Source organism: Falco peregrinus, chromosome 1, assembly GCF_023634155.1.
Source record: "Falco peregrinus isolate bFalPer1 chromosome 1, bFalPer1.pri, whole genome shotgun sequence".
Lineage (NCBI taxonomy): Eukaryota > Metazoa > Chordata > Aves > Falconiformes > Falconidae > Falco > Falco peregrinus.
The window spans coordinates 28,997,862-29,025,006 of NC_073721.1; the positions used below are offsets into that span (position 1 = coordinate 28,997,862).

Here is a 27,145-nt window from a genome sequence, read left to right on the forward strand (position 1 = left end):
ACAGTAACAGGTTTGATAGAATATTTTTAGATTTACATAACATTTTTGGGCCGACACAACACATTTTGACTAAAACCAGCCAGGAAAAAAGAAAAATTAAAAACCCCAACCAAACCAAAACAAACAAAAATCAGCCAAATACATATAAACCATTTTAAAAATCTATTAAGTGACAACTCTTGAAATGTTGGTGTCAATGAGAAACCACTGCTAGCGAGGTCCATCAAGTATTGGTTCTTGGCCCTCTGTCATTTAACATTTTAGTTGGTGCCTTGGAAGAAAGCAGTCACTAAATTTGCAGGATACACAAAGACAGAAAGAACAGCAAATAACAAAAAGCCCGGGTCACAGAGGCTGCTTACCAAAGCAAATGCAATTAAACACTACTTCTAAAGGGTGGTGGAGGGGAATGAAGAAAGCCACAAAACACACATCTCGAACAGGAAAAATAGCTTCTCAAAGACATACCCAGATCCAGCAGCTGAAATCAGAAGCTGATCAAACTCAGCCAGATATTAGACACTCTTAATTTTACAAGTGTCCAACTAAAGACACAAGATATGCACTCCAGGACCAGACTGACGCTTTCCCTACCTTAGGATTCTGGAGGTGTTATTTAGGGAAGCGTGGGCTGGCCGCTAAGATCTATTCCCCTTGTACTCTCCCCCAGCACTTACATTCATCATGATAGGAGTCTCATTAACTAGTAGGAAGCAAGAGCCACCACCATCACATCAGGTTCTTATTGGATTTCTCGTGCCTAGATTTTCTGGTCAAGATTGGATATATTTATCCACAGCTATGGGATTTGAAACAGGAATTAATTCAGAAAAATCCTACAGTCTATGTGTAACACGGGAATTCTGTCTCTTTCAGGACAAAAATCTATTAAACTTGAATGTTTCAGTCACAGGCATCTTAATAGAAAAGCAAGACCAAGCAACAAGGGAGGAGAAAAAAAAGTCACAGGACAGTTATTAATATACACCAAATCTCAGGACATGCATGTAATTATAAGTTGAGAATATTCTTTTATTCATGCAACAAAATAAAAGAAACTCCCATCCACCTAGATGAGCGATCTCGTTATCTGAATGGAGCCCAGTTAAGTACTCCAACTACCAGTTAAGCCAACTTTGTCTTAGCTTCCTGGGCAGCAAAGAAAAAGCTGTGCATCTTCAGCAATTTTTCGAAGTTCATGCTTCCACATTCTTGTTAACGGAACTGCACTGCTCAGGGACTTACTGCAGACATCCCTGCTCCAGAGACAACAGATGCCTTAGTAAATCCAAGGTCTTTCCAGGGACCTTAAATATCAATAACCTGGTTCTGTAAGAGCAATACAGACATACGTACAAAAGAAAACAACTAAGGATATTAAGATAGGTACTGTCTAAAGTAACAGGTATAACCAAGTCCTATATAGCAACACGTAGCTCTTCTATAGCTTTTTTTTCACCAGAACGTCTTGTGTTCCCAAGACAAAATATGTGGTATCATCTGCTGAGGTCCCTAAACAGGCCCTCGGAGCTCAAGAGAAAAAGAATCCTTTGGCCTTAGACTAATGTTTTATTCACTGTAGAACAGCATCTCCAGTAGAGAAGTTACATTTGAAGCCAACAAGGTACATGTTTTGTCAAACAGCCATTTCACTGTTACAGTAACTCACCACAGCAATAAACTGAGAAATCAAAAAAGGAACAAAAACATATGAACAGTACTTATCTGCTGCCATAGCAGAAGTACTTCTGAGCATCCATTCTGCAAGACTTCATTAAAATTCCACTAATGGTCTGTAATTTTAATAAAGAAGAAGCTGCAGCAGGCCATCCTCAGTCTTTTCTCCAAGCATCCCTCTCAACCAAGCAATTCCTTTTCCTCAGAGAATCAGGCCTAGGCACATTTTCTCTGATGCAATATCAAACTTGCAGCAAGGCATTTAAAAGTTAATGAGCTAAATATGACAGAAATCAGCTACATATCTCAACTACAGTACTGCAATGCACTTGCCTTCACAACAGGAAAGAGCCCTGCCAAATCCCCTAAACGGGGTAAGATCTCTCCCCTCTGCAGGGGAGAACAGAGAAGCAAAGAAAGCAAGTTATCAGGCTGCTTTGCAGTGATAGAAATGGAAACAGGTCTCCCCATCCTACATTGGCACTCTTAACTGGCAGATTATCTCACCGATTACAACTGAAAAGTGACCCCCAAGAAAACCCAGACGTGACAAGTTATAAAGCTTGTTGTGAGAGTACAGAGTATAGCAAGGCAAAAGGCATAATGCAGACAATCACCTGTCCCACTCCCACAAGGAATATTTTTGTGTGTGTGGTGTGTGTGTGTGTGTGTGTGTGTGTGTGTGTGTGAGTGAGAATTGCATGAAGGCATGCAACCATCTTATCTCTAATCATAAGCCTCAGTAGCAGAATTCAGAAAAAGCCAAGGACTCTCTGCAATGGCTGTCTCAACATCACCTCAAGATACAGCAACTGCTCTGGCAGACTGAGCTGTAATCTTCATGTGGATTTGCGGGGGTGGGAAGATCCTCCGATTTGTAGATACGGCATCACTAATCTGGCTAGTTCTTCAAGTTGGGGGCTGTGGGCTTTTGTTTCACATTTTAACTCAAGATCAGGAGGTTTATTATAAGACTATCTGGTTTTCTTCGCAGCCAGTCACCACCAATATGCAGGACCTGACTGGAATCTTCTCATGTAAATACATGCATTTTATTACTTTAGAAAATAAACCAGAAAATACAGATATCACAAAATGGCAAAGCATGACAGCAGAAGAATCTCAGTAACTACCAACTTTTTATGTATTCTTAAAAAGTTAGTTTTTACTTAATGGCAGAATAAGATATAAATTAAAAAAAAAAAAAAGCCCCAAACAAACTTTAACACTAAAAAGTGAAGTGGGAGTTGTTTCTCAGTATCTCAATTCAAAGACGGTGCTTATTTGTTCAATTCCAGGTCTAGAGTTCCAGCAGGCAACCAGGTACAACTTTCACTGAGAAGAAACTATATCAGCTAGCTAGAAGTTTATAAACAGATTAAGAGAATCAAATAGCCCAAGAATGAGAGTGCTCAATAGCATCACCACAGAACAGAAGTTTTTATACAGAGACCCAAATGTTTCTCAAACTCAGGGCTATTTTTTCCATATCCAACAGTGTTGCATTGTTTATTGCTGCAAAATAAAAACCTTCAAACTTTTTTCCTGTTGGAGACCACATGTTAATGCTTCACTCCCAAGCAAAGTTAAAATGACGTTCATTAATTACCAGTGTTTATCCCCATATCCCATGCTCCCCTGGCAGAAGCATAAGAATAGCCTTGCAAAAGACAGAATTTATCTGCCTGGAAAATGCCTCCCACACAAGAGAAGATTTCCAGCAACATCTATTCACTGCTCCACTATATTTCCTGGCCATAGTAATGCTCATTCCACAAATCAGCCAGTATCAGGTGTGCTGTCAGAAACAGCATGCCACAAGTATGTATAGCAGAGGCCCAAGTCAGTTTAAACCATAGAGGAACCCTCCCTCTCCCTCAAAAGTTGTATATGTGGAAGCACAGGACACCAGTGCCTTCCAGCCCAGCCACAAAAGATATGCATTGGCATGGTGCAGAAGTGTGAGTTAGAGTGGCTGAGATACTAGCGACATTTCATACTCCATAGCAGCCCTATTTGAAGAGGGTTGCCTTCCCCCAGCAACTCAGTCCTGCCCCACATCATTCTGTTTGCAACACACAGCCACCTACTGAAATAATTCAGCTAAAAAACAGCCCAGAAAGGGTAAGCACAAGCTGCTGAATTCATTTAAATGAGGACCACTAGCAGAAAAAAGCTCTACCAAACCACAGCTTTGATCTAGCAAACCCTTGGAGTGTGACTCTGGTTTTACCTCCTTTATCACAGGAGGTCAGTTATATCATCATTCATTACTGAATTAACTCAATATATTCTTCTCTTCTTTCTGGATCTCAAGTTATATCTACAGAGATTTTTAAAATCTATGCAGGACTCTGCAAAGGGAAATGAAAATGTGATTCTACTTAGGAAACTAAATATAGTTGTATCACCCATCACTGAAAATCTGATGATCTTCCACAAATAGCATAGACATGTGAAAGTTTATTGAATGTTTCTTAGTTTAAAGGTGAATACACTAAGCTCACCTGTAAGGTAAAAACTACCAAGGGCTTTTTTATTCTGTTATTTGTGATTGTAAAATCTGTCTGATGTTAAATCACCACAATAAGCCACTACATAATTGCCCCAATGAAGAGTATGCCTTCTGAATCCAGCTAGCTAACAGCATCTTGAAAAATCTTACATGCCAGTATATCAAAATTCTGATAAAGAACCTAACAGAAGAAAAGAAGAACCTAACAGAAGAAAAGAAGAAGAAGAACCTAAATCACGGGAATGAAGCTGAATGATTGCTACAGTGAATATGAAGCACACCTGATGTTTTGAGAAGGCTTCCCAGAAACTCTGGAAAAGTATCCTTAGCCTTTTCAGATGGACTGTTCAGTTTTGTCTCAACAGAAAGGATAACCTAGGTGAAATCAGTGGGTGATGCAGGCAGCTACACATAAATGAAAGGGTAACTGAAAGCAGGGCAGGGGGGCAGAAGTTACCCACTTTAAACAAAAAAAAACCCTAAACCAAACAGATCAGCACACAGAGAGAAGTGTCTTAACACTGAAAGACAGGAGCACAGAATTCATGCTAACTACAGAGCAAATTAAAGTGACCAGTTGTCACCACTGATGTCACATTTGAAAGTACACTTCAAGCAGGGCATTTGTGAGTCTATGACACAAGGTGCAAATGCAAAGGGAGCACAACTAAGCCTAACAGCCCCCTCCAGTTTTATGGTCATTTGCACGACAACAGTTATCAAGAGCACAATGACAACTCTTGCACACAAGATATAGCTGTGATACTATTGTTACTCTTGTGTCGATAGAACTAAATACTAGCAGAAATGTTCTTACCTATCCTTCATTCACTCCTCGGGTTATGCCTATGCACTAAAGAATCTGCAAGCCCTGATATTCCTCTGGAAACAGAGAAACATAAGCACAGCTGCTGACAACTTTGTAACAGAAGACTATAGCAGCAAAACAATTTGGTGCCGAGTAAGTTGTGGGAACTGAAATTGCCAGATGTGATGCAGCATTAGTCAGTGTAGACTGAGAGCAGTGAACCTTCTTTAAAAAACCAACACACAGATGCAAGAAACTGCAGTAAACGGCTATAAGACAGCCTGGCCTTCGGGGTTTAGTGGAAATTTTCACAAAGAGCAAGTGACTGATAAATCTCTCTCTCACTTCTGATGTCATGTAATGTTTACCATCATTTCATGTAGCAACTCTTTCAATCTTACTAACATTTTAGCTTCAGATACACATCATCGATTCTGTAAACTATGCCTGCAGATGTGCTTCTCAGGAGAAGCACCTGGTTTCTGTAAGGTATTTTGTGTCCAGCTACAACTGGGATTACACTGAGCTTTTCTTTTTCCTCCTTGACAGCAACACGGGACAGAAGAAAGGCTACTTAACATCAGGCATTTCTATTCACACTTTTCACTGGCAATACAAACAGCTGCACAGGTGCATACAGAAGACAATGGGGGGAAAAAAAAATCAAGTTTTGCTTGCCTTATTTCTGGACAGGAACAATTTTCTGGCCTAGCCCAGTTATGTCAGCAGGAACAAGTGGCAGGACCAGGGACAGCTTCAACAGCATACTGCTGAAACCAAGACCTGTTTGATTTCCTCATTCGCTTTCTCAGATTGCCTTTCCCTTATTCAGATTTGAGACAGACATCTGAAGTAGGTACTGGATCACCGCTGAAGACTGTAGTCAGAAAAAAATCCCTTGGGACTGGAGTGATGCAAAAGTCACATGACAGAGAACACATCTTTTATGATGGCCATTCAGCATTTCAAAGTTACACCCGAGTATCTTTTCTGTGAAGCTACAGTGAATTTAGTGTCTACAGGTATATTTAACAGTTTACACTGCACTTAACTGAGCTATACACACAGTAATTGCAGCTCCTATCATCACCTAGGCCTTCCTCAAGCCAAGCAGTTCTGTGCAGCTTTTTGACACTGCCCAGACTTCTCCGTCTCATTTACTCCAGACCTTCTAGAACTCCCGAAGTACAGCATGTTATTGGCCTTTCATAGTTAAGGAAGTAAAACATTTAATCCATTGCACTTTGGTTGAGGCCACCCACTTCCCTCATAATTTTTGTTTTCAGTCTAGTTGGAAGTTCTCTGCTTGAAAGCAGCATGTGTGATCTGAACTTGAGAGAAGACAGCAGTCCCACACTTTCTGCATACTAAGTTTCTCAATGTCACTGAATTACAGCAGAAGCTTAGAATATGTTCAAGCTAATCAAATAATGGGTTTCTAGTCAAGAACATCAAACTGTTACAAAGACAAACATCTGGAGATCAGCCTTCTAGAACAACCAGCCTTGCTCCAATTTCATAGTTGCTATGTCAATAAAAAGGTCTTAGCAGACCTGTTACTGCCTCAGGTCTGTTCGAAGAATGGAGTCCCTGTTTAGGACATCCAGTAGATCTAAAAACAATTATTTGATGCTAAGTGAAGAAACACTGGAGATCACTCAGCCTTCTAAGAAACTGCCTACGACAGGCCTTCTCTTCAAAATCTGAATTAAATTTTCCAGCTAATCCACACACACACTTCTCAAACTCAAACTCAGCATTCCACATTACATTGTATTTCTGAATCCCATGGAGACCAAAATATCAGTAACAACCTCTATATGAAGAAACAAGAGAAACACTTCACAGTTTTGAGTGCCACTTCGCTATAAAAGCTTTAGTTTTTCACATGAGAGTCACTGTCTACTTACACCCAAAGCAGTTCTTTTTGTAACTTCTGAACACTACTTTCAGAGCAACATCTCAGAAACGGATTTCCTAATCCATGGCTAGGAACTGCCGGCAGTACAGCCATATAAACAGGGAAAGAATTTGATACTAACTGCGCTTCTGCAAGCGACATGGTAACCACCTAATCCTGAGGGATTAAAAATCTAGATAGCCCTAACAGATACACAATGTTACAAGACAAGTTGATGTCTATGACACTTTGTAAATATCTTCCCTTAAGGTCATTTTTTCCCTCCAGATTTCTTCATACCTAAGTTTCTTGGGGGGGGGGGGGGGGGGGGGGGGGAGGTACCACGCACATGTAATGAACAAAGTATGGCACAGAGTTAACAAATTGCCAAATACAGTGTGTGCAAGAAGCATTAATAACAATTTAATGCAACTGCCTTGGTCCCCACTACTGTCAATTTTATACTTTAAATCCTATTAAGGTTATATCAGATATAGCCAAATTTTTTAGAAGTGTTCTTTGACACTAGAAACATTTCCAGGCTCAAGGAATATTAGACTTCTAGAACACACTGTGCTTCACCAGATTTAATAAAATAAACAATAGTACTCAGTAAGTCTCAAATTCCCTTGAAAAGCTTGTAAGCAACCGTAAGAAACTTGCTTTTCTATAAAATCACAGGAATAACACCAGAAGGGGTGAGTGAAGAAATCTGCCACTAAAATAAAACGCAGTGGGATACTAGAACAAGTGTTGCAAAACACTGCATTTTCCTAGCACTAGTTCTGAGAACATCTGTCAGAGTATCTAAGGTAAAGAACTGAAATCTTACCTAAATCTATTACCTATATACAGAGCTGGACAGTACAAATGAAAATCCAAGCAGAGAAACTATAACCAATTACTTTAAACTGTTAGCCAAGAAGATTGGCAACAGTTTTAACAGAAGAAATTCAAACCACACAAAGAGAATGCTCCTTTCACTTACATGAGGAAAACCCAAAGTGCACTGCAAAACTAAGGGTATAGAGGAACCTGCAAAATCATCAGCTACACAATGAACATTGTACTCAGCATCAAATTCACTTCACTACTGTAAACAAGTATTTAAATTACCGTTTCAGTAATTAAATTAGATATAGTAGTTGAATACATGAGACACTCCAAGAGGTGTCAGAGTCAAAAAAACATATTGAAAAATAGCCATTAGTTTAACACTGACTTCTTTATCTTTGAATTGCTAATTACTGCCAGACAGTTGCTTAACATAACAGAAAACATGAAATCTCATTTTGCAATAACTACACAATCACAAAACACATTTTTAAAGGAAGCTGCATTATAAAATCTACAAAAATAGTTCAGCATAGGGTTTACTCTTCCAGACAACTGGTTCCTTACAAGTACCAGAATAGCGTGACCTGTGATGCAAGGATTCAAGAAACTTCAGTGTGCAATTTTATTTTTTTGTTAACACTTATTTGATGCAAGTATTTCTATACATATTTGACTATTGCAAGTATTTAAACATCTCTCCTAGGGCCTGTATTCATGCATTCAGAAGTCTGAAGTGGTCTTTTACAAATATCTTGAACACAGTCTAAAGGTTTTATATGTTCTTGGATTAACCTACAGTTAATCTTATTAGACAAAGAGCCAAGATTTTCAAGAATGAGTGCTAAAGCTGTAACACTAAATAAGCCTGGCTCATTTAAAAAGCAACCCTGAAATTCTTCCTACTTCTGCCCCCATTTTAAATCACCAATAAGCACTAGTCAGACTGCAGAAAAACTTTCTACCAGCAGGCTTCTGAATATGCATAATGCCAATAAAGCTAATTACATTTCAAAAAATAATAATCTATGTGCAATTAAGATACTGGCAACATTTTAATGCAAAAAATTGTTTAAATATACTAACATCCTAGTCTTGGGATATCCAGTCAAGCTACGCAAAGAGATGGGTTTGTCCCTTGCATACTCCCAAATGTGGAAGTAGGATCAGAAACTGGATCTGGAAGAAAGGGTAAACAGCATGTTAGTTAAATTCACAGAGGATACTATGTTTGGAGACGTTGCAAACATTAGTGAAGACAAATACATAAATGACCTAGAGAGAAAATAAAATTAGTTTGGAAACCAAAATGTCTCATGAAAAATAATTTCAAACACTCAATGCAGAGGAAACCCGAGGATAGGGGAAGAAAAAGTGAAAGAAACCTAGAAGCAGCAACAGTGGACAGTCAGCTGAATATCTGCATTGAAAACAGTTTGGAGTTGCAGAGGCATCAAACAAAGCAGGGAAACTGAAGTTCTTTCTACAGTCTTTGCGCTAATAACAATAGCCATGTCCTCGCACAACTGCCAGTGACTGAAAAATTCTCCTTCACTCCCAGCAAGTGGAAAGCTCTTCTCAATGGCAAATCAAGTTCTGCAGGAGGTAGGGTTTAATTTTTTTTAAGCAAAGTTAACATACGGTTAGCATAAGCCTACACAGCAGGTTCTTCCAGTACTTCTGCTGCTCGTAGCTTTGTGCAGAACAGGAGGAAGCTAACAAAATGAACCCATTTTTACAGGTGCGACTCAACCTCGTATTGTTCAGATTTATTCACGTGGTCCTTGAGGAAAGAAACCAAAACAGCTACTTCCATGGAAAAACACAAAACAAACCAAGAAAACAAAAAAAAACCCCAAACAAAAAACCCTTCACCCTTTACTTTTTCCTTGAAGTTACCTTCCTGAGAATGACATCCACTCATCCATCACAGTAGATGTCTGCACTATCCAGCTTTAAGGGCAAAGGCAACAGGAGGAAACAACTGACTCTACCTTTGGAAAGGCTACAAGAGAATCCCCACCCACAGCAGCCAGATAAATGTAAATGCAGAAGTTTAAGTAACCAGCATACATCTTCAAGGATTGTCAAGCCTTTGCTCTTCAGAAATACTTCCAGGCACAAACTAAAACCCATCTATCCTGCTTCATTCCCAAATGAACAGATTAGGCTAATTTTGCAGAATTTGTTACCCTCAATAACAAGACTTATGTGAGGCATCCATGTAAATACTTTATACTCAGGGCAGGCCACAGGTCAAATAGGAAGTGAAAAAAACAAAACCCCTTTTAATAGAAGTCATCTTTCTGTCTATCATATTGCTGAATATTGGGACAAGCTCTGGCATGGAGGCCTGTGCTTCAGTTTATGCATATCATCATCACGTGAACAGGAGACTGAAGGTTTTCCCTCCTCTTGACAACTGCTAAGCTACGTGATTTGTGAAATAAGTCATCCTAGGAACACTCATCTACAGCTTCTGCTTGTGGTGTGATGGCAAGAACAAAGAAACAGTTCCTACCAGTCTGCCTGATCTTTGACAGACTGGTTGGTCCTGCATATTTCAATAGAGATTTGAACGACAGATACCCAGGCATCCCTCAAGCCAAAGGCACATGAAACACAGCTTTTAAAAGTACTGTAGTACCATTTCCAAGCAGTGCAAACTACAGGGACAGTACAGAACAGAGAACCACATCATCTCATTGAAGAACTCAATGCATTTTACAAAGATGTAAGGCTTTGGACATGACAAAAATTAATCTTTGCTTTTTGCACCAGGGAATATTGTCAAGGTATCTATGCAATCTTTTGCTCCTTTTGAAGGATCAGCATTAGCGTGAGGTAAAACTCATGTAGGCAAACTCTAATCAGGCCTACAGCTTCAAAGCACAGTCTCACAAGCATATCTTCCAGCAGTAACAGCAATTTGCAGCCCTTTCCTTCTCTGCTCCATCATTCATTTCTACCCCTGCACTCCATCAGTTACACTGGTGCAAGTTCATGAGACCGCGCAAGGGACAAGTGATTTTGCATCCCACTCACACTCCCCTTTTTGTTTTTTTAAAGGAGTAACTTCCAGAAGTTCACCTTTGCATAAGAATGGCAGTTCAAGCTTAAGACAAAGGTTTAACTGGCCCAGCATCCATATTCCAGTAAGAGTGAAGTCTAGGTGGCCACATAAAGGGTTGCCTTAAACAATGCCATCATGAAAAGCATGCCCAGCAAACCCTGGAGTACATCTGCTAAGGAACTACAAGTGTAGCTACTGCTTAAGAGACTGTTCAAGAACAGACCATGCACTTACTCCGATTTGTTAAACATGTAACTGCTTTGGACTCCTTGTAAGTGAAACACATGGGAGGTGTATTACAGTGAAGATGCTGGCGAATCAAGACCTATTAGAACAGAAAGGAGCTAGAATCAACAATACTATGTGCTGCATAGGTTTTTGCAGCATGCTGCTGAGAACAGACAAGATACAGGAGCAGGCTAGATTCAGGCTCCTGCAGAAGAGACCACCTCATGGGCGACAACGCTCCAATGGAAGGCAAAGGGCTCTACTGCTGAATGAGCAAACAGATGTGTTCTGAGAATGGTTCTTACTCCAGTTCTCTCCCTGAAACACCATGCTGGTCTGACATAGCCCTGTTGTGTTCCTTGGTCAACTGTCAAAAGAGTTGCTGGCTGACAAATCTCAGCAGATGAATTCAACACAAGTGCTGAACTGCCCTTAGCTCTACCCGTTTTTTTGCCCTGGTGACTCCTGTTTGGAAGCAAGCCCTATGACAACTTTCAACCTTGCCTAAACACAAATCCCTAAACTAGCAGCTGTGCTGAATATGCATTCTGACCGGCTGACCACACAGAAAGCTCAGTCCAAACCTGCTCGGCTCATAGATCTTGTGATCAACCCACGTTATCCTCTGTGGTAGGGACTGTCTCTTGGTGAAAAGGGAAGATAGTGAACTAAACCAAGAATGCTTCACAGTAGTCTGGTGTAATGAGGTATCAACTACCCTCAGGAGGTTTCCATAGCTAGAAATCTACTGCCCCTGCCAACTGGGAGAGTGCTGCCCTTAAACAAGCTGTTTCAGCACTGGCCCATCTCTCCAGCTAGCATCATAAACCTAAAGGTATACAGTACCCTTTCATTAAAGCCCAAATATGCAGATCAGTCAAATGGGTAAACAGAAACCCTTCCTTTAAGCTAACATTCAAAAGTGTATTGACCCTAATCCAAAAGGAGAAGGACTAAGATTACCATTGTGCTGTACGAACCAGAATGAAGAAATACCTATGAGAACCACTACTAAGGAATATAAATATAGATTCAGCTGTTTTCATCTCTGGAAACCACCTTTTGCTGACAGCAACTAGTGATGACCCTAATGCTTCCATTACAACATCAGCTTCTCTGTAATATTCTGTTAATTTTATGAAGAGTAAACACATTGGATATAAGATTTTTGTCCACTCACTGGAGACATACTGCAACTTGGTGCTCATTCACGAGAAAGGCAGCATCAAGAGCAGAATGAAGTTTGCCTGACTCAATTGCTTTAAAGGAGGAAAAGAAATTCAACAGCAGTAAAATGCACAGGCATGTAAAATGTATGATTGCAAAATGTTCCATGTAAATTGTTAATTATGAGAAGCAGAGTAAGAAGACTCAAAATTCCACAACTCACTTATCCCAAGCTACTAGAAGACAGATTACTGCAATTTGAAGGTTACTGTAGACAGGAAGTCTGCTGTGCAGCACATCTTCAATGTTTTGAAGGTACGATATACTGATCACCTGGCACTTTAATCCATGATAAATACACCTCCCCACCCCCTCAGATGCTCACTCATCTTGCATTTGCATGGTAATACAAGACTGTTCAGGAATCAGTTCCCTGATCAAACCCACCACACATCTACACAAAGTGAGGGCACTAGCACAAAGGGGGTGGTACAACTACCCTTCTCTGCAGCATTTTAAACCTGCGCTAGATTAAAAATCACGGTGTAACCACAAATTGTGTTTTTACAAGAAAATTCACTTCCACTGCTATGCATCCCTTGAATGTGTATTCTATTTTCCAGTGGTGAAACGAAGACCTTTCCTGAAGAACCCTCTATATTGGCCAGCATTAAACAACTGTACTCTCCTACACTGCACATTTAGGTTAAATGACATAAAATTGTTATTTCTCATAAATTACCATCAGAGTTACTACCCAAACCTGTACACTATAAATGCAATGCAAATTCAGCTTGGCAAGGCCTGTAAGTGGACTTGCAGTTTCTTCAGAGTCAGGGTGAAATGCTTTAATTACAGCTGCTCTAGTATAACCTCTCCTTTATTTAAAAAGGAAAAAAAAAAAAAAAAAAAAAAAGTCTACTGAACATTTCCTGTAGCATCTTCTACACTCACTAAACATCAAGTTTAGAATGTATAAACTATAATACATTTCAACATTTTCCAGTAGAATAGTGATTTCACACAGAGTAATTTCATGCCTTTTCAGAAACCAGACTCCACAAACTTGCTTACATTACTATGATGCAATACAGTTAAAAAAATAGCATAATGTTTAACTTTACTCTGGAATAATAATAACTCAAGACTCAAAAGCCAGCAGCGGTTCTATTAAATATACTTGAGGACTATTTCCGGATATTGATCTCCTTAAAAGAAAGGTTCTCTGACAAATCTACATAGGCAAATCTCTATGCTGTCCTAACCCTTAAAGCTTATTGTCTTTGGTTAATGAGTTTTCCAGGTAACTTCTATTTGACTTCCTAAGCTTAAAAAACAGAATCTGCCTGCCTTCTCCCACTAGTCTCTCCCCAGACAATATCCCCCAAGTTTCAAGTGAGAACTTTAATAAGCAAAAGCTTCAAAAGAATATACTTCTTTCTCTCTCATGGGAAAATGACAGGTACTTATCTGAAACTGGTTTTCACGTATAGTGGGAAATATTTTGTCCATTTCCCAAATATGCATTAAGATGTGTTTGGAAGACTATCAGAGTTTAGTCTGTAGTTCCAGTACCTTAAAACTAAATAGCCATGATTTCCCTTCAGACAAGTCTCTTAGTTACGCTTACCCCCACCCTATCAAAAATCAGGGGAAAAAAAATAAAGGAAAACCAAAACAAAAACAACAGACCCCAAAAAAACTTCCCAAAACAAAATAAAGAAAAACTACCAACCACCACACCACTAGAAATATCTAGTTAAGGCTATATTTTTATGCAAAATCCATTACATTGCTCTGGTTGACCTTCCACCTTTCTTGTCCCTGGATTTCACAGAAATATCTCTCAACTAAACTAACTATACCATTTAGTATGGCGCTCATAGCCAACTTAATCCAGAGGCTGAACAGCAAGAAATTTTTAATTCTTTGTTTTAGATGCACCTTTACATTCCTTCAGTGGACTCAAACAAGGCAAGTAATTATACAGCTATTAAAGTTTATCATCTCCTTTTCTGAAACTATTCTTTGTGAAGTTTGACCCGCATTTATGCTAAATCTGGATTTTCAAAAGAGATCTAGTTTTAGAGACACATTCATTTTCCCTCACTGGTTCCAAAAGGAAAGACTCTTAGCATATTTCAAGGCTATGATGTCCTGTTAGTTCATACTTGGTGCTATCTTGTCTACCTCCCCTCAGACTGAACTAAGAGGGAGGATCCACCTGAGTAAAAGAATGCATTACCAAGGAGATTGAAAGCCTGTAGACAAGTATTTTGCATGTCATTCTGAAAATGAGAGTAAGCTTACGACCTTCTGTGAGGCCACCTGAAGTGAAAGATCATGCTCCCAAGACCATCTGCCTCATTCCTGCTTTAGACCCTGACCCTACAGTGAGCGTGAACTGACAGCAGAGAGTGAGCTAGTTACTACGCTAACAGCCACCGTCCATTTGCAGACTGGCTGCCATGCTGACAAAAAGCAGGAATTTGTCTACAGGAGAGCCGCACTTGTCACACCTAACCACAAGCTGCTCATGCAGGCACCAGTGCCCTTCCACACTGCAAATCAACAGTTTGCAGCTCAGAGGTGCAAGACACCACTTGCAGGATTTCTCCACATACCCACATGCATGGCTTTCGGTTTGGCCCACTCACAGCTAGGGTCCCACGCACCCTGCTCAGCCTAACCTAGGACCTCTCACTAAAGCCAGACCTTGACTTCAGGACCTGGCTTACAAACAGACCCCGATATAGCTACACTGGCAAAACTATGAGGCAGCAAACCAGTGTTCAAAGCAAGGATTCTTTAATGTAATTAGTTTAAATTACTAAAGTTTTTTAACTTTGGTAAAAAAACTTTTTTAAAAGAAAGTTTTGCCACCACCAACAGAATCTCAAAACGATGCAATAAATTCAGCACTCTCAACCCTTCAAATCTGTCAGTACAAACCAGCTCTGAAATTAGCTTTGTCTGCTGCTTACAAGCAGAATCATGAAAACTCTCCTAGGCAGCACCACAGCATGCTGAGAGCAAAGATCTATCTGCCTTAAAGATGAGATCAGGGAATAGCTCATCTTTTCCCCCAAACTGAATATGAAGGAACTATTTCTCTTCCCTTACAGCAATGGAAAGCTAAGGACAGACAGAAAAGAACATTAAGCAAGGTTTAGGGTTAGGATGCTGAAATACCCATGAGCATGGTAAGCAGAAGGTGCCGGTTTCTTGGGAACTAGTGTTTTTGCATAGACTTTTTTTTTTTTTTTAAGTAGGTTTAGTAGTTTTAGTCCTGGAAAAAAAAAAGTTTCCAAAAATAACTGCTTACTTTCTGAAGTTTGTGAGGTGTCATCACAAGCGCATTTAGCTGCTAAAGTTCATCAACATGCCAGTAAGTATAGACTAAAGCAGCTGTGATTGACTTCTCCCTACATGCCTACCCTTCCACCATCTCCCACTATACATAAAGCTGCACAAGATATTTTGAATCCTAGGGGCAGGAGCAGTCCTTGGGCTACAAGGGGTTGAGAAAATTTAAAGCCCTATCTGCTGTTCTTACTTCGAGCACAGAATTCTGTTCAAAGTACAAGCAGCAGGAAGATACAAATTCAAGATTAGTCACAGGCAAACAGATGATTTAGGAACAAGAACCAATCTGTTATAGGCAGGGAATGCAGCCTCCATGGTAAAGTAGACTACAGTTCTGCAACATCTTTAACCTACTAAGTCAATTTTTAATCTAATTTGAAACTGAGTAACTTGTTGAGCAGAGTAACCTCTGAACTCTATATTCAATTTGGTACTGTTGCTGCGCTCAGTCTGTGACCTCATCTATGGCTCTAGTAAAGTAGAGTGAGCTGGAAGAATGGTCAGGATGGAGACTATTTGGGCTTTGATACCCGTAACAGTAGTGCACCTAGGGATTACCAAACAGCTTAGCGTCCATTCCATACTTCCACATACCTTCTAGTCATTAAAACAAAGAAATCCGTACCTTCAAGACTAGAAACTTAGTTTACTTGTTATTTCAGGGTATCTGCCAATGCACTTCACAGGGACTACAGTTTACACCCCAGCCTGTGCAGTCAAAGTTCTCTTTCACTGCCATCTAAGGGAAGAGTGCTAATGAGATCTTTAGACCCAACACAAACTCTATAGCAGGAGTCTGAGCTTCACAGCAAGGTTCTTGAAAAAGAAAATACAGAAGCCCTGAGTACAGGGAGTGCAGCACTTAAAACAGACCTACATAACACCACACTAGCCTTTTCCCAGAAGTTAGCTTTCAGGTTGAAGTCTTCCAGGGTTAACCTCCTCCATGATATCTATTTTTGGATAAAAATGTACTTTTAAATAATTAGCTATGAGAAGAGAAAGGAAAGATAAAACTCAGTCCTAATCTAATAGATGACTAAATGTCAGCTCATACTCCCTAACACCTACAGCCACTTTGGAAAGGAAAAACAGCCTTTGTTTACAAATCATTTAGAGCAGTAATTTTCAAACTGTGGGCTCCTGAAAAGCATAAAGACCCCACGCAATTTAAACTATTGGCAATAGCTTTGTATTTCCACAGTTGCTTCTTGCCAGCTTGAGGTTGAAAGCCACTGATTTAAGAGAGCCCTAGCAAAACACAGTTCGCTCAACAATTTAGGTTTGTTCAAGAGATACAGTGTTCCCGTTAGATTCAAAAGATCCTATGCAAAATGGACTTCCGCATGGCCTGTCTCAACTGAGCACTGAAGCTGTTCACTCCCCAATTGCTGCGCGTCACTCAAAAATAGCAGAGGAAAGACCAAGGGATTAGATTTTGTGAAGAGTTTACAAAAATACTCCTGTAAGATCTGAGAACTAGGTTCTCATAGCATCTTACCAGACAGTTACATCTGTATTACTTTGTATGAATGCACAGGATGACAAGGAGGACAGAAAAACATAAAAAACAAAAAAACCAACACAAAACCAGAAATGTGAGGGCAGTAGTTAAGCATTTAACCAGAAATACCAAAATCAGTGTTATACTTGCTATAATTTTGTCCCCCAAGTATAAGCTAGAATAAACTAAATATCCATGGGAAACATTTCAATACTTTTTCTCCCTTCAGGAGAAGGCTTGGTACACTTGTCTTACATATCACATCCTGAAGTATGGATACTCATCTAAACCTACACATAGCCAACATTTCACACTTAGTTTTTCCCCTTCACACCTCTCCATTATTCACTCAAACCTGTAATATTTTAAAAGATATTAAGCTACAGTATGCAGATAAATGATAACTAAGGTCACTGAAATGTTCCACTTCCAGTTGAGCAGGAGTACAACTTTCCCAAAGGACGTTTAAATCAGCAAGGGGCACTCCCCTTACTTAGCAGTGAGGTCAATTAGATCAAGAAACTACCATCAAAACAAAAGCGTAGAAGTTTTTTCTTAGACAAGTTTTCTTCACTGTCTGTTTTGGAAATGAAGACTATCAGATGGCTGGTTTTTTCCATAAGAAATAAGTAAGACCCTTGTGAGAAACCCCAGAAAAGAGATTAAAGTATCATATAAACTTAAGTTTCACTAATCACTTCAAAATATACAGGAGAAAGCTCAGGATAAGGTAGCTATGCTCCACCTTTTCTAAAGGATGTAAATGGAATCACTGCTTTAAGATTGCTTTTAAGTTTTCTTAGGTCAGAAAAGGAAATTACCTCCATGCTTTTCTACTCTCTCGCTTTTGCAGAGCAAAATGGAAGTTATTAAGTGTGCACCTCGGTGAAGAGTTTTGTTCATGCAAAGGACACAATGGCATGGTTTCAGAAACGCATCTAGAGGTCACGATGAAACATCACCTAGAACACAGCTTTCATCATTTTTGCCACAATTATGAATCTTAACCCAGGAGATCACCAAACTTGAGACAATGTCTGCTATAACATCAGCTTATCTTCAACTTGTTCATGAAAAGGACAAAATAACTGCCAAAGGAGCCAAGAGGCAAGTAAGCCAGTTTGCTATGAGCATTTAAACAAAGCCAATCCATTTTGTGTGTTCCAACATATTTTTATATTTTTTAAGACCTACAAGAGCGCAGAACACAGGAGCACAGGCTAAGAGTGCTCTTCTGCCCACAAGACTCCCCAGTTGAAGCATATAAGCACATTATTCCAACTAACCTGTGGCTATCTCATCACAAAGTTTCAAAACTAACCCACATGTTTGTCTGCACATTAAGCACAGGTGGAGTACATAAGAGCTTTGTGCATATGAATTGCTGCGGAACTACTCTGTCCTCGCAAGGCAGGAGACTGAACTCAAAGTGTATTACACAGGTAACATGGAGAGCTGCCGCCTGTCACGTATATACAGCAGCAAAGGGAGCCAAACAGCACACTGCTACAGACCGACACACACCACTATGTGCTCAGGAGAACAGGTTAAGAGCATTAGCATTATGTACCGGCCTGGAAGTATTAGACTGGGGAATTGCAAGCTGTGGGCTGAAACTTCCACATCTTTTGTTAGTATAACCAACAAAAAAAGAAACCAAGAAATGAAGAACTCTGTAGCTTGACTGCCTGTTCCTCTTCCTACTCTGGCAGTTACTCCTCTTTCGAAACATGACCACCACCCTAACCTAGTAACAGCAGAGGAGAGTGAAAGACCACATCAGATACACTCACCAACACAATCCTCTCCAGCTAGATACTGAAATGCCTGTACTATAAGCATATGCAAAAAAATGCTCAAAGAGAACCAGGAAATTTTTCATTAGTAAACTCAACTCAAGAGTTAAGATTGCCTGGTGGCCTCTGATGTCTTTCCACACTGCTGGATTCAGCTTCTGAAAGCTTTCTTTGTTAATGAATACTAGGCTCTTGTCCAGTCCTCTTTTCTCCCCCTCTTCTCCCTCCCATAAAATATCATGGTCCTCAGGGCATAAGGAACATCCTTTGTCTCCCTGCAAGTCTCCCCTGTGCAGCCACTTTGCCACCGCTTCTGGAAAAATGCAACAGGAGTACCATCTTTTCTCTTCTCTATAAGAGGAGAGGAAAAAACACATGGAGACATCATCTAATAGCAATTTTACCACATAGGAAGTGGCGTCCTGCAGAAATGTTGAAACACCATAACCTCTGCTTTGTCTTTCGTATGCTGGCAGTGCTGAGTGCTGATGTGTAACTTAAATCTCCTACTGAGCTTTGAGAGTTGATTTTTTTCCTTTTGTCAACTCACCATGAAAGAGCATATGATGATACTACAGAGCATACAAGGCAAAATAAATCCAAGGTAAAAGGCAGATGACTCGAAGATGTCCAGACAAAGAACAATACAGCATTCTTCAAGAGAAAAAGGAAGACGCTTAAGCTCTCATTTCCCAAAAGAAGCTGAGGCCACATGGATTTATCAGAGAGAATTGAGGAACCCCAGAGGGCTTGCAGGGATACCAGGGAGAGGCAGTGTAAAGCTGCAGCTTCATTAATGGAGGTACTGGACGAGAGCATTCAACACGGTTGGGAAAGCAAAGCCCACAGTTAATCATCAAGGAGAGAGCATGGTATAGCCCATGGCACTTTGAATAGGGAGAATGAAGCAATCTTCCTGCTACTGTAAATTAACACGATGCATACAGAAATTAGCACTTACTCAGCAAAAGACAACTTGGATTTGTGCATGTGTGTCAATACTAGTTGAATAGCCTCAACTCTTCATTTTCTGCCTCTCCATCCTCTGCAGATGTTGTAGCAAAGAAAGAAAAAAAGATTGTTTTCCAGTCAGGTCTAGCCAGGGAACTGATTCACCAAGCTGTCACACATAGTTGTGCCAGCACAGAGGGGACTATTTAAACCAGCTTAGACAGCACTGCTGTGAAACATAACCACAGTCTGTAGCACAGTTACAAGACAGAAGATGCAAACCTTACAGGGAGTTTACACTCCCTGCCTCTGGAGGAGGCTATTCTGTTCTCCTCTCCCCTTCATCCCATAGACGTGATCCCATCCAGTGCTTCAGATGAGCTCTCCTGCTCATCTCATTCCTAGCTAGGATGACTCAGGTTACTAAGCATTACCAGAAGATTAGCTGGTTTTGCAGCCTTCTGTCTGTTTAGTAAAAACAAGCACTACGACCCCTTTCAGCCAGAGGCAGAGCCTAGATTGGCTCAGCCCATCCCATCCAACCCTGCCCTCAGAAAATCCCAGAAGTTTTGTATTTCTCAGAGAATTAGAAATATCCATCCCAGTAACCTTTGAGAACCAAAGCTTCATCCTCTTAAGAGTGAAAACATATATACATAGAAGGGTGAGGAAGAGGACTGGAAAGTCCCCTGTAAAATCCTACAGTAGTGTCTCCTCCGCCCCAATCAGTATGACAGGGCTACCTTTCTTTATCCTTTTAAACGCCTGGTTTTCCTCAAACCTTGCTTAAACTGACTTTTAGTAAGCATTCTCACTGTTATTTTATGTTAGCCATGAAAGAACACAAGTTCTCAGATAAAGAAAGAAAAAAAAAAATCAACCAAAAAAAATCCCACAAGACAGTACTTGTCTGGGTGTAAGATAGCCTAAAATGGCAGAGAATTTAGCCATTTAAGTATTACGCAATAAGGATTTAGACAACTGAGCACAAGAACTAGGATTTTGTATCATCCATTCAATTAAAGTGCAGTTATTGTATTTCTGTACATAATAGTATTTGGAGTATCATCAATATATGGCACAAACCGCCAAAAAATAGCTTAAAAATTTAGTACAGTCCTTCAGGCATTCTTTTAAAATGATGCTGTACCACAAAGCTGTAAATCTGTAGTACATATATCTCAATATAAATAGTACAAAGATCTTATCTAGGTGGATTTGGACTATTTCCTGCATGCACAGAATGGATTACTGTAATTCATTTTGAGAAGTTCTGTTAAAAGTGGATGAACTCTAAATGTCATTAGGTCTTAGTTAAAAATTAAGTCAAAAAACCCCTATACTTCCTGCAGGATGAACGTGTCCAAAGAAGGAAACTTCCTACCTTGCAGTGATAGTTGCTACTTCACACAAATTAAAATAGATTTTTGTTGAAATGCAAAACAAAGTGATTTGGCTAAGTCCAAAATTTCATGTTGCAGCCACCAGAAGAACTCAAGATAGTATAATACGAAGCGATTACCAACATTTTTTTGAGTATGCATTTGTTTGATTGATATTGTCCCTGTCAGGGTAGAAGTTATTCTTCATTTGCAAATAGGGAAGCAAGGGCAAATCTGTAGTGATTTATAGAGAATCCAAAGAGATATTTGAAACAGATCTAGATTCATCCCCCGCAGTTCAACTTCTACTGTTCTTCAGATGCATACCATCCTTCCATGCACATTTAAAGTAAAGCTAAATATCAAGCTGTAAATTCCACTCCTTACAACTAAAGATTTTTATTTTTAAATGACAGCTGCCTCTTTTTTTCTGGCATAATTTCGTCATAAAAGGGTAATTCTCCCTCTCTGTATCCATCCTGCCAACAGGCAAAAATGTTCGTGTGTAGACCAGATCTTCTTGAACAGGCCTTCAGCTACCACACTGTAAAGCTGCTGTACAATTATTAATAAAAAAAGCCGCAAGCTGCATCTACGTTACATGCAGGTTGAAATAAGGCAAACTACCACTTGCACATTTGATGGGGACATGGCTGGGGGCATATCTAAAACAGATACCAGTTTAGAATAGCCCTACATTCCAACTTTTACTAGCCCTTAGTTTAACTTGCTTTTTATTATTATTGTTCATCAACATCAGGGCTATAACAAGCCTTCTCATTTTGGAACAAAGAAAGACAATCTGCCCTTTGAACTAGAACTACGTTAAAACACTTGGAGACTCAAGCCAACTTCCAAAACAATGAGATAACATGTTTGGAAGCACCAACTAATTCATATCACATACAGGCTGGAACTATACCCAAGTAATCAAGATAAGAAAATGTAATAAAGATTTCAGAATTATTCAACTGTTACACACCTCTTGATTAATATTAGCTTCTAATACTTCCTGATGTATCATATTTCTTCCACACTTTAGTCCTAAGTATCTAAAGGTCATGGAAGACCACTACTATTCAACAAATTAGTACACAGAAACAGATCAGGTACTTAGGTTGCAGGATCTCACCAGCAACAATCATTAGAAGAAAAAAAAAGAAAAAAAAAAAAAAAGTACTTCAGCTTATTTTGACAGCTTAAGGGTAAAATCAACAGCTAAGCAGCACCTCAGTGGAACACTGACAGAGCTCAAGATGACTGGAGATCTTAGGTGAATGTTACAAGTTTTCCCTTTAAATCATCATTTTGCTCCTAAAACAAGGATCACTACTGGAGAGAACTAACACATTCCCCTCCCCGCCCCCACCTCCCCAACACAGGCTGTAATTCAGCCAGGGAGTCTATAAGAGTACAGCTAATATTTAACAAAGGGCCAAGCATCACCAGCTAGTAGAAATGCATGCGACCACCTCAAATTATCACTCCAGTAAGCACACAGCACTACAATGCTATTACTGCCTGTATAAAAGGTGTCAGGAGGGTTTCAGGGATCTGTGGGTTCTCTCCTCCCTCAAACTCCCCATTCCTTAGCTGATGTGATCTCAACAACCATTTCCAATTCAGCAAGTGTCAGAACAGAAGGTGACTGGAGGCTGGGAGAAGGAAAAAAAAAATATTAAAAGAATAAAATCATCACATACATTTGTCTCTAAGTATCTGGTTTTGGCCACCGAGAAAGACACTAATACTCAAGACTGGTAAAGAGAACACATATGTCAGCATCAAATCGTTATCATCTGGCATATCATGTCTCTAGAATCAGAGTCCTACCAGGGCATCAAGACACTGTGTGCCACTCCAGGCTACCCTCGTACGCTGTGGTCCAACAGCCCAATACATCTCACCGCAAAGAGAGCTTAGACACCCCTTCTCCACACTTCCCTCCAACTCCAGGCCACAGCATGATGCTCCCTCAACTTCATCACTGCATCAAGAGAACTGCTTCCAGACCCGTCCTTCACCAGCTGCACCACCACACTCCCCCTCAAAAAAGGGCTTGAAACACATGACAAGGAAGTATGGTTTAAGCCAAATCAGTTCCCTGAGTAACCTCCCACAAAAAGCTGCGCTGGCACAACCGAAGGTGCAACTCTCTGACAGTTCAAGATGATGTGTATCTCTGCTGCTGCATTCTCACACTCTTCCTTCCTACCAGCTATGCATGCTCATCCTCCTCCTTTTTACCTGGTATTTGCTTGACCTGACAGGGAGCTACACTAGCAGAAAAATTATTCTACCCCCGAAGAAAAGATGATGTTTCTGCTGGCCTAAGTCCCCTGAATTGGCTCCCTGTGGGCAAAGGAGGTCTTTCAGCCCTCCTGTGTTTTTTCCTCCCCTCAAGAGCACAAGTTTAGTTTGACAAACTGTCATGAGGCCACAGTCCAAAAGAGCAGCAGAAGCAAGAGGGGAAAGTGAATTACTTAAGCCACTTTTATTGCCAAATGCACTGGTTCAAACCACAGGCTTTATTTTTTCTGACTACCACACTGTGTGGTATTAAAATGACTTTTCAGGGAATGATGCTAACACAAAGAATCCCACACATCTCAGATTCACTTTCAGAACTAAGTATGAATGGGTATTTCTAAAGTAACAAGAAGGATTTTCCCATATTCTTCTTCCCCATATTTATCTATCAGTATTTATTACAGAAATTCTTAAAGACTGCTACAAATGGCTAAGGTGAAACAGAATGTTATATCATTTAACAGGTCAACTTCCAAATCTCAAGGAACATTGTCAAAACTCACAAGGACGAGAGAGATGTATTAGGGGCAAGGGGTTAAGGTCACAGCATAATTTCAGCTGGACATCCCGGGCTAGTGCAATAAATCTTTTATAATTCTATGACCAAATATCATAAATGAAAAAGGTAACAAATAACAAATTTACATGACCCAACAATTTATGCAAGATTCATACTAGGAATAGGGCAGGTCCCGAGATCTCATAAAGCTGATCAATTTGAGGTTGAAACTATTTATGACACAGTGCCATCAAGATAAAAGTCACATAGCACTGTTACACTTTGGACTCGATTTTTACTTTTTTTTTTTTTTTAAATGGTTTTGTACTTTATCTCCAAAAAATCCCAGTGAACTCTGTGCTTAACATTGTTCACAGTATCTTTTGTTAAACACACACAGAGGGACTTTCACAGAGGGACTTCTTCTGGAGGAACAAAACTATATCAAATTTAAGCAACAAGGAAGAGATATGGAAGGGACAGAGGAGAAAGCAAATTCTCCAGGAGCTGGCAATTTAAATGGCTTTAGGGAAGTGGAACAGGGTGTGTACAAATGAGGGTGGCGGGGGTTGGCGGTGCTGTTTGTTTTAAGTTTTAGCACTTAGGGTTGCTAAGAACTTTATTAACGTAGTGTTTTCCTTGAGTCTGTAAGTAGCACAAATTTCTCTAGCTGCCCAAGATTTTCCCAAAGAGCTGTGTAACGAACATACACAATTTTTGCATTTCACCCCAATGCAAGATCTTCAACAGCAGCTTTGAAACTGTCCTTTCCCCACTCCCCAATACTCCCCTTCCCTCCCCCCACCCACCCACCCCATTTATGCCTCACAGCTATTTGGTTAAACTCTGAGCAGCAGGACAGCTCCACTGGAGGATTCAGGGACCCAGCGACAGAGCAGCAGGGGCCGAGAGGAAGACGAGATGACGTGCTTGAAGTAGGGAGTTTAGAAAGGACTAGAACAGGTGATCCCCAGCAACCAAGGTAAGAAGAGATGAGCAATGGAGACACAAGTAAAATAAATCCTATTCAAGCAGAGGTGGAAGCCAACAAAACATTCCAAACATACCAAAGCTATAATCAAAATAAAACCCCATAAACTCGATCTAGAAGTATCAAAAATTGGTTGGAAAGAAAACCCAGCACTTCTGTGTAGAGTCTGAGTTTCTCAGCAATGTATTGCCCTTGAATCGTTTTATGCTTGAAACAAGTTAATTGCTCCTATTAATCTGGAGTTAACAAGCATCCAACGTACACTTTTGTATTAGAGAAATTTAAACATTCAGCCGAAGCCAAAAATACATATGGTAGCAGTTACAACTCCTGGCGTAACCAAAAGCGGTGTTTCAAATCCCTGGTAACGAACTAGGATGCTGAGCTAACTGACAATAAGAGGTTTAACTCTGCACACAAGGAACTAAAGTGAATCTGTGAATGTTATTACAGATTACCTACACTGAGCAGTCACCGGCAGATTATGGCCATATTTGCATACTTAAAAATAAAATGAGGATTTGTGCTCAATTAAAAGAAGGAAGCCAAACCAGATGAGGCATACCAGTGTTCTGGTTAGAGATCTTTTAAGATCACCGTGGAAGTTCACAGCCTACTGTTGTCAAACCTATTTTACTATCTTTGCAGACACCCACCGAATCAACTGGCCTAGAGCTGGCATTTATGTGTATGTTGGGACCGGCAGAAAAGACCTCGATATCTTGCCAGGGAAAGAGAAAAGGGCGAAATCTGTATTTTGAGTGGAGAAAGTTACACGAGATGAAAGGGCGCCGGGGACTTCCTTTTCAAAACCCCCACATACTCGATGGCAAGGAGCCTGCATAACAACAAACGCGTACGAGAGAGGAGGAGGAGAGGGGAAAAAAAGGGGAGGGGGGGAGAGAAGCAATCACACATCCTCGTAATGCCCGCGGCCCCGCGCTGGAACCGGGGCGTCAATCCGGCACCCCGATGCACAACTTTCCGCCGGCCCCGCCGCCCCGCTCCCCGGGCCCCCCCGCCGCTGCCCCCGCTGGGGCGCGCCGCCGCCGCCGCCGGCTCCGCGGCCTCGCTCCCCCCTCCCTCCCGCCTCGCCTCACGGCGGCGGGCCGGGGTCAGGTGGGCCGGGCCGGACCCGCCTCGCCTCCCGCGGCGGCGGATGGGCACTGACAGGCGGGCCGCTCCCCGCCGGCGGGCGCGGCCCCGGCCCCGCCGTAAACAAGTTTGAAGGGGCCGCGGCCGGGCCGGGCGGGGAGGAGCGGGCGCGGCGCTGACAGGGGCCGCACAAAAGGGCAGGGCAGGACCCCCCTCCCGGCTCCCTCCCCGGCGAAGGGCGGGGCCCGGCCCGGCGCCGCTCGCCTCACGGCGGCCCGCGGCGGGGGGAGGGAGGCGGGCCCGCAGGCCGCGGCGCCGCTCGTCTCACGGGCCTCCCCCCCCACCGGTGGAGCCTTCCCCCGCGGCGGCCGCCGCCACCGCGGGGCCCGGCCCGGCCTCCCCGCCGCGCCGCCGTCCCTCACCTACACAGTGAATGAGCTTGTGTCGCCACGAATCGAGCTGGTGGCGGACGCCGCGCCTCTCGATGGAGCACTGCTGCCGCCCGCACGGGCTCGCCATCTTCTGGGCGGCGGGCGGGGGTGGGGGTGGGGGCGGCGGCGGGCACGGCCAGGGGGGCAGGGACGGGAAGGAAGGGCCGCGCGCCGCGCCGCGCCACGCCCACCCGCCGTCAGCGCCCGCCTCGCCGCGCCACGCAGGCGCCGCCGGGCCGCGCCCCGCCCCGCCCCGCCGCGCGCCCCTGCCCGCCCCGCGCCTGCGCGGCTCCGGCCCGCCCCGCCGCCGCCACCTGCCCGCACGTGCGGCGCCGCCGCGCCCGCCCGCCGGGGGCGCTGTGTGCCCCCCGGGCCGTCCCGCCCCGCCGCTGAGGGGACGTCGCACCCCTGAGGGGTCGCGGTCTCCTGAGGGGCGTCCCGCCCCCAGCGCCCGTCCCTCGGGCGGCGCTGAGCCCCAGAGGCCGCCCCGGCCGGAGGCGCCAACGCGGTTTTCTGTCAGGAGGAGCCCCGACTCCCAGCTCCCCCGGGCAGCCGGAAGCACCGGGCCTGCTGCTGGCCCTTGGGGAGGACGCTCGGCTGCGGGTGCCCGCAGGCCTC

General features: G+C 42.0%; 1 protein-coding gene across 13 annotated transcripts in view; it reads right to left on the reverse strand.

Annotated features, from left to right (window-relative positions):
- The window catches only part of LCOR (ligand dependent nuclear receptor corepressor), an 81,290-nt gene extending 54,602 nt beyond the window's left edge, over positions 1-26,688 (reverse strand). For 3 of the 13 annotated variants that reach the window (XM_055790174.1, XM_055790150.1, XM_055790157.1), the window contains exons 1-2: positions 26,523-26,650; positions 8,821-8,913 (exon numbers count right to left, since the gene is read on the reverse strand). Coding sequence is in view for 4 of the 13 variants with exons in the window: in XM_055790120.1 (XP_055646095.1) it covers positions 26,519-26,615 (97 nt within the window). In the remaining 9 variants the exon portion in view is untranslated. Of the gene's footprint in view, positions 1-8,820; positions 8,914-26,518 lie in introns of all 13 variants that reach the window. The other 10 variants (XM_055790170.1, XM_055790139.1, XM_055790120.1 and 7 more) reach the window with 8 other exon arrangements.
- Positions 26,689-27,145: the final 457 nt, after the last annotated feature.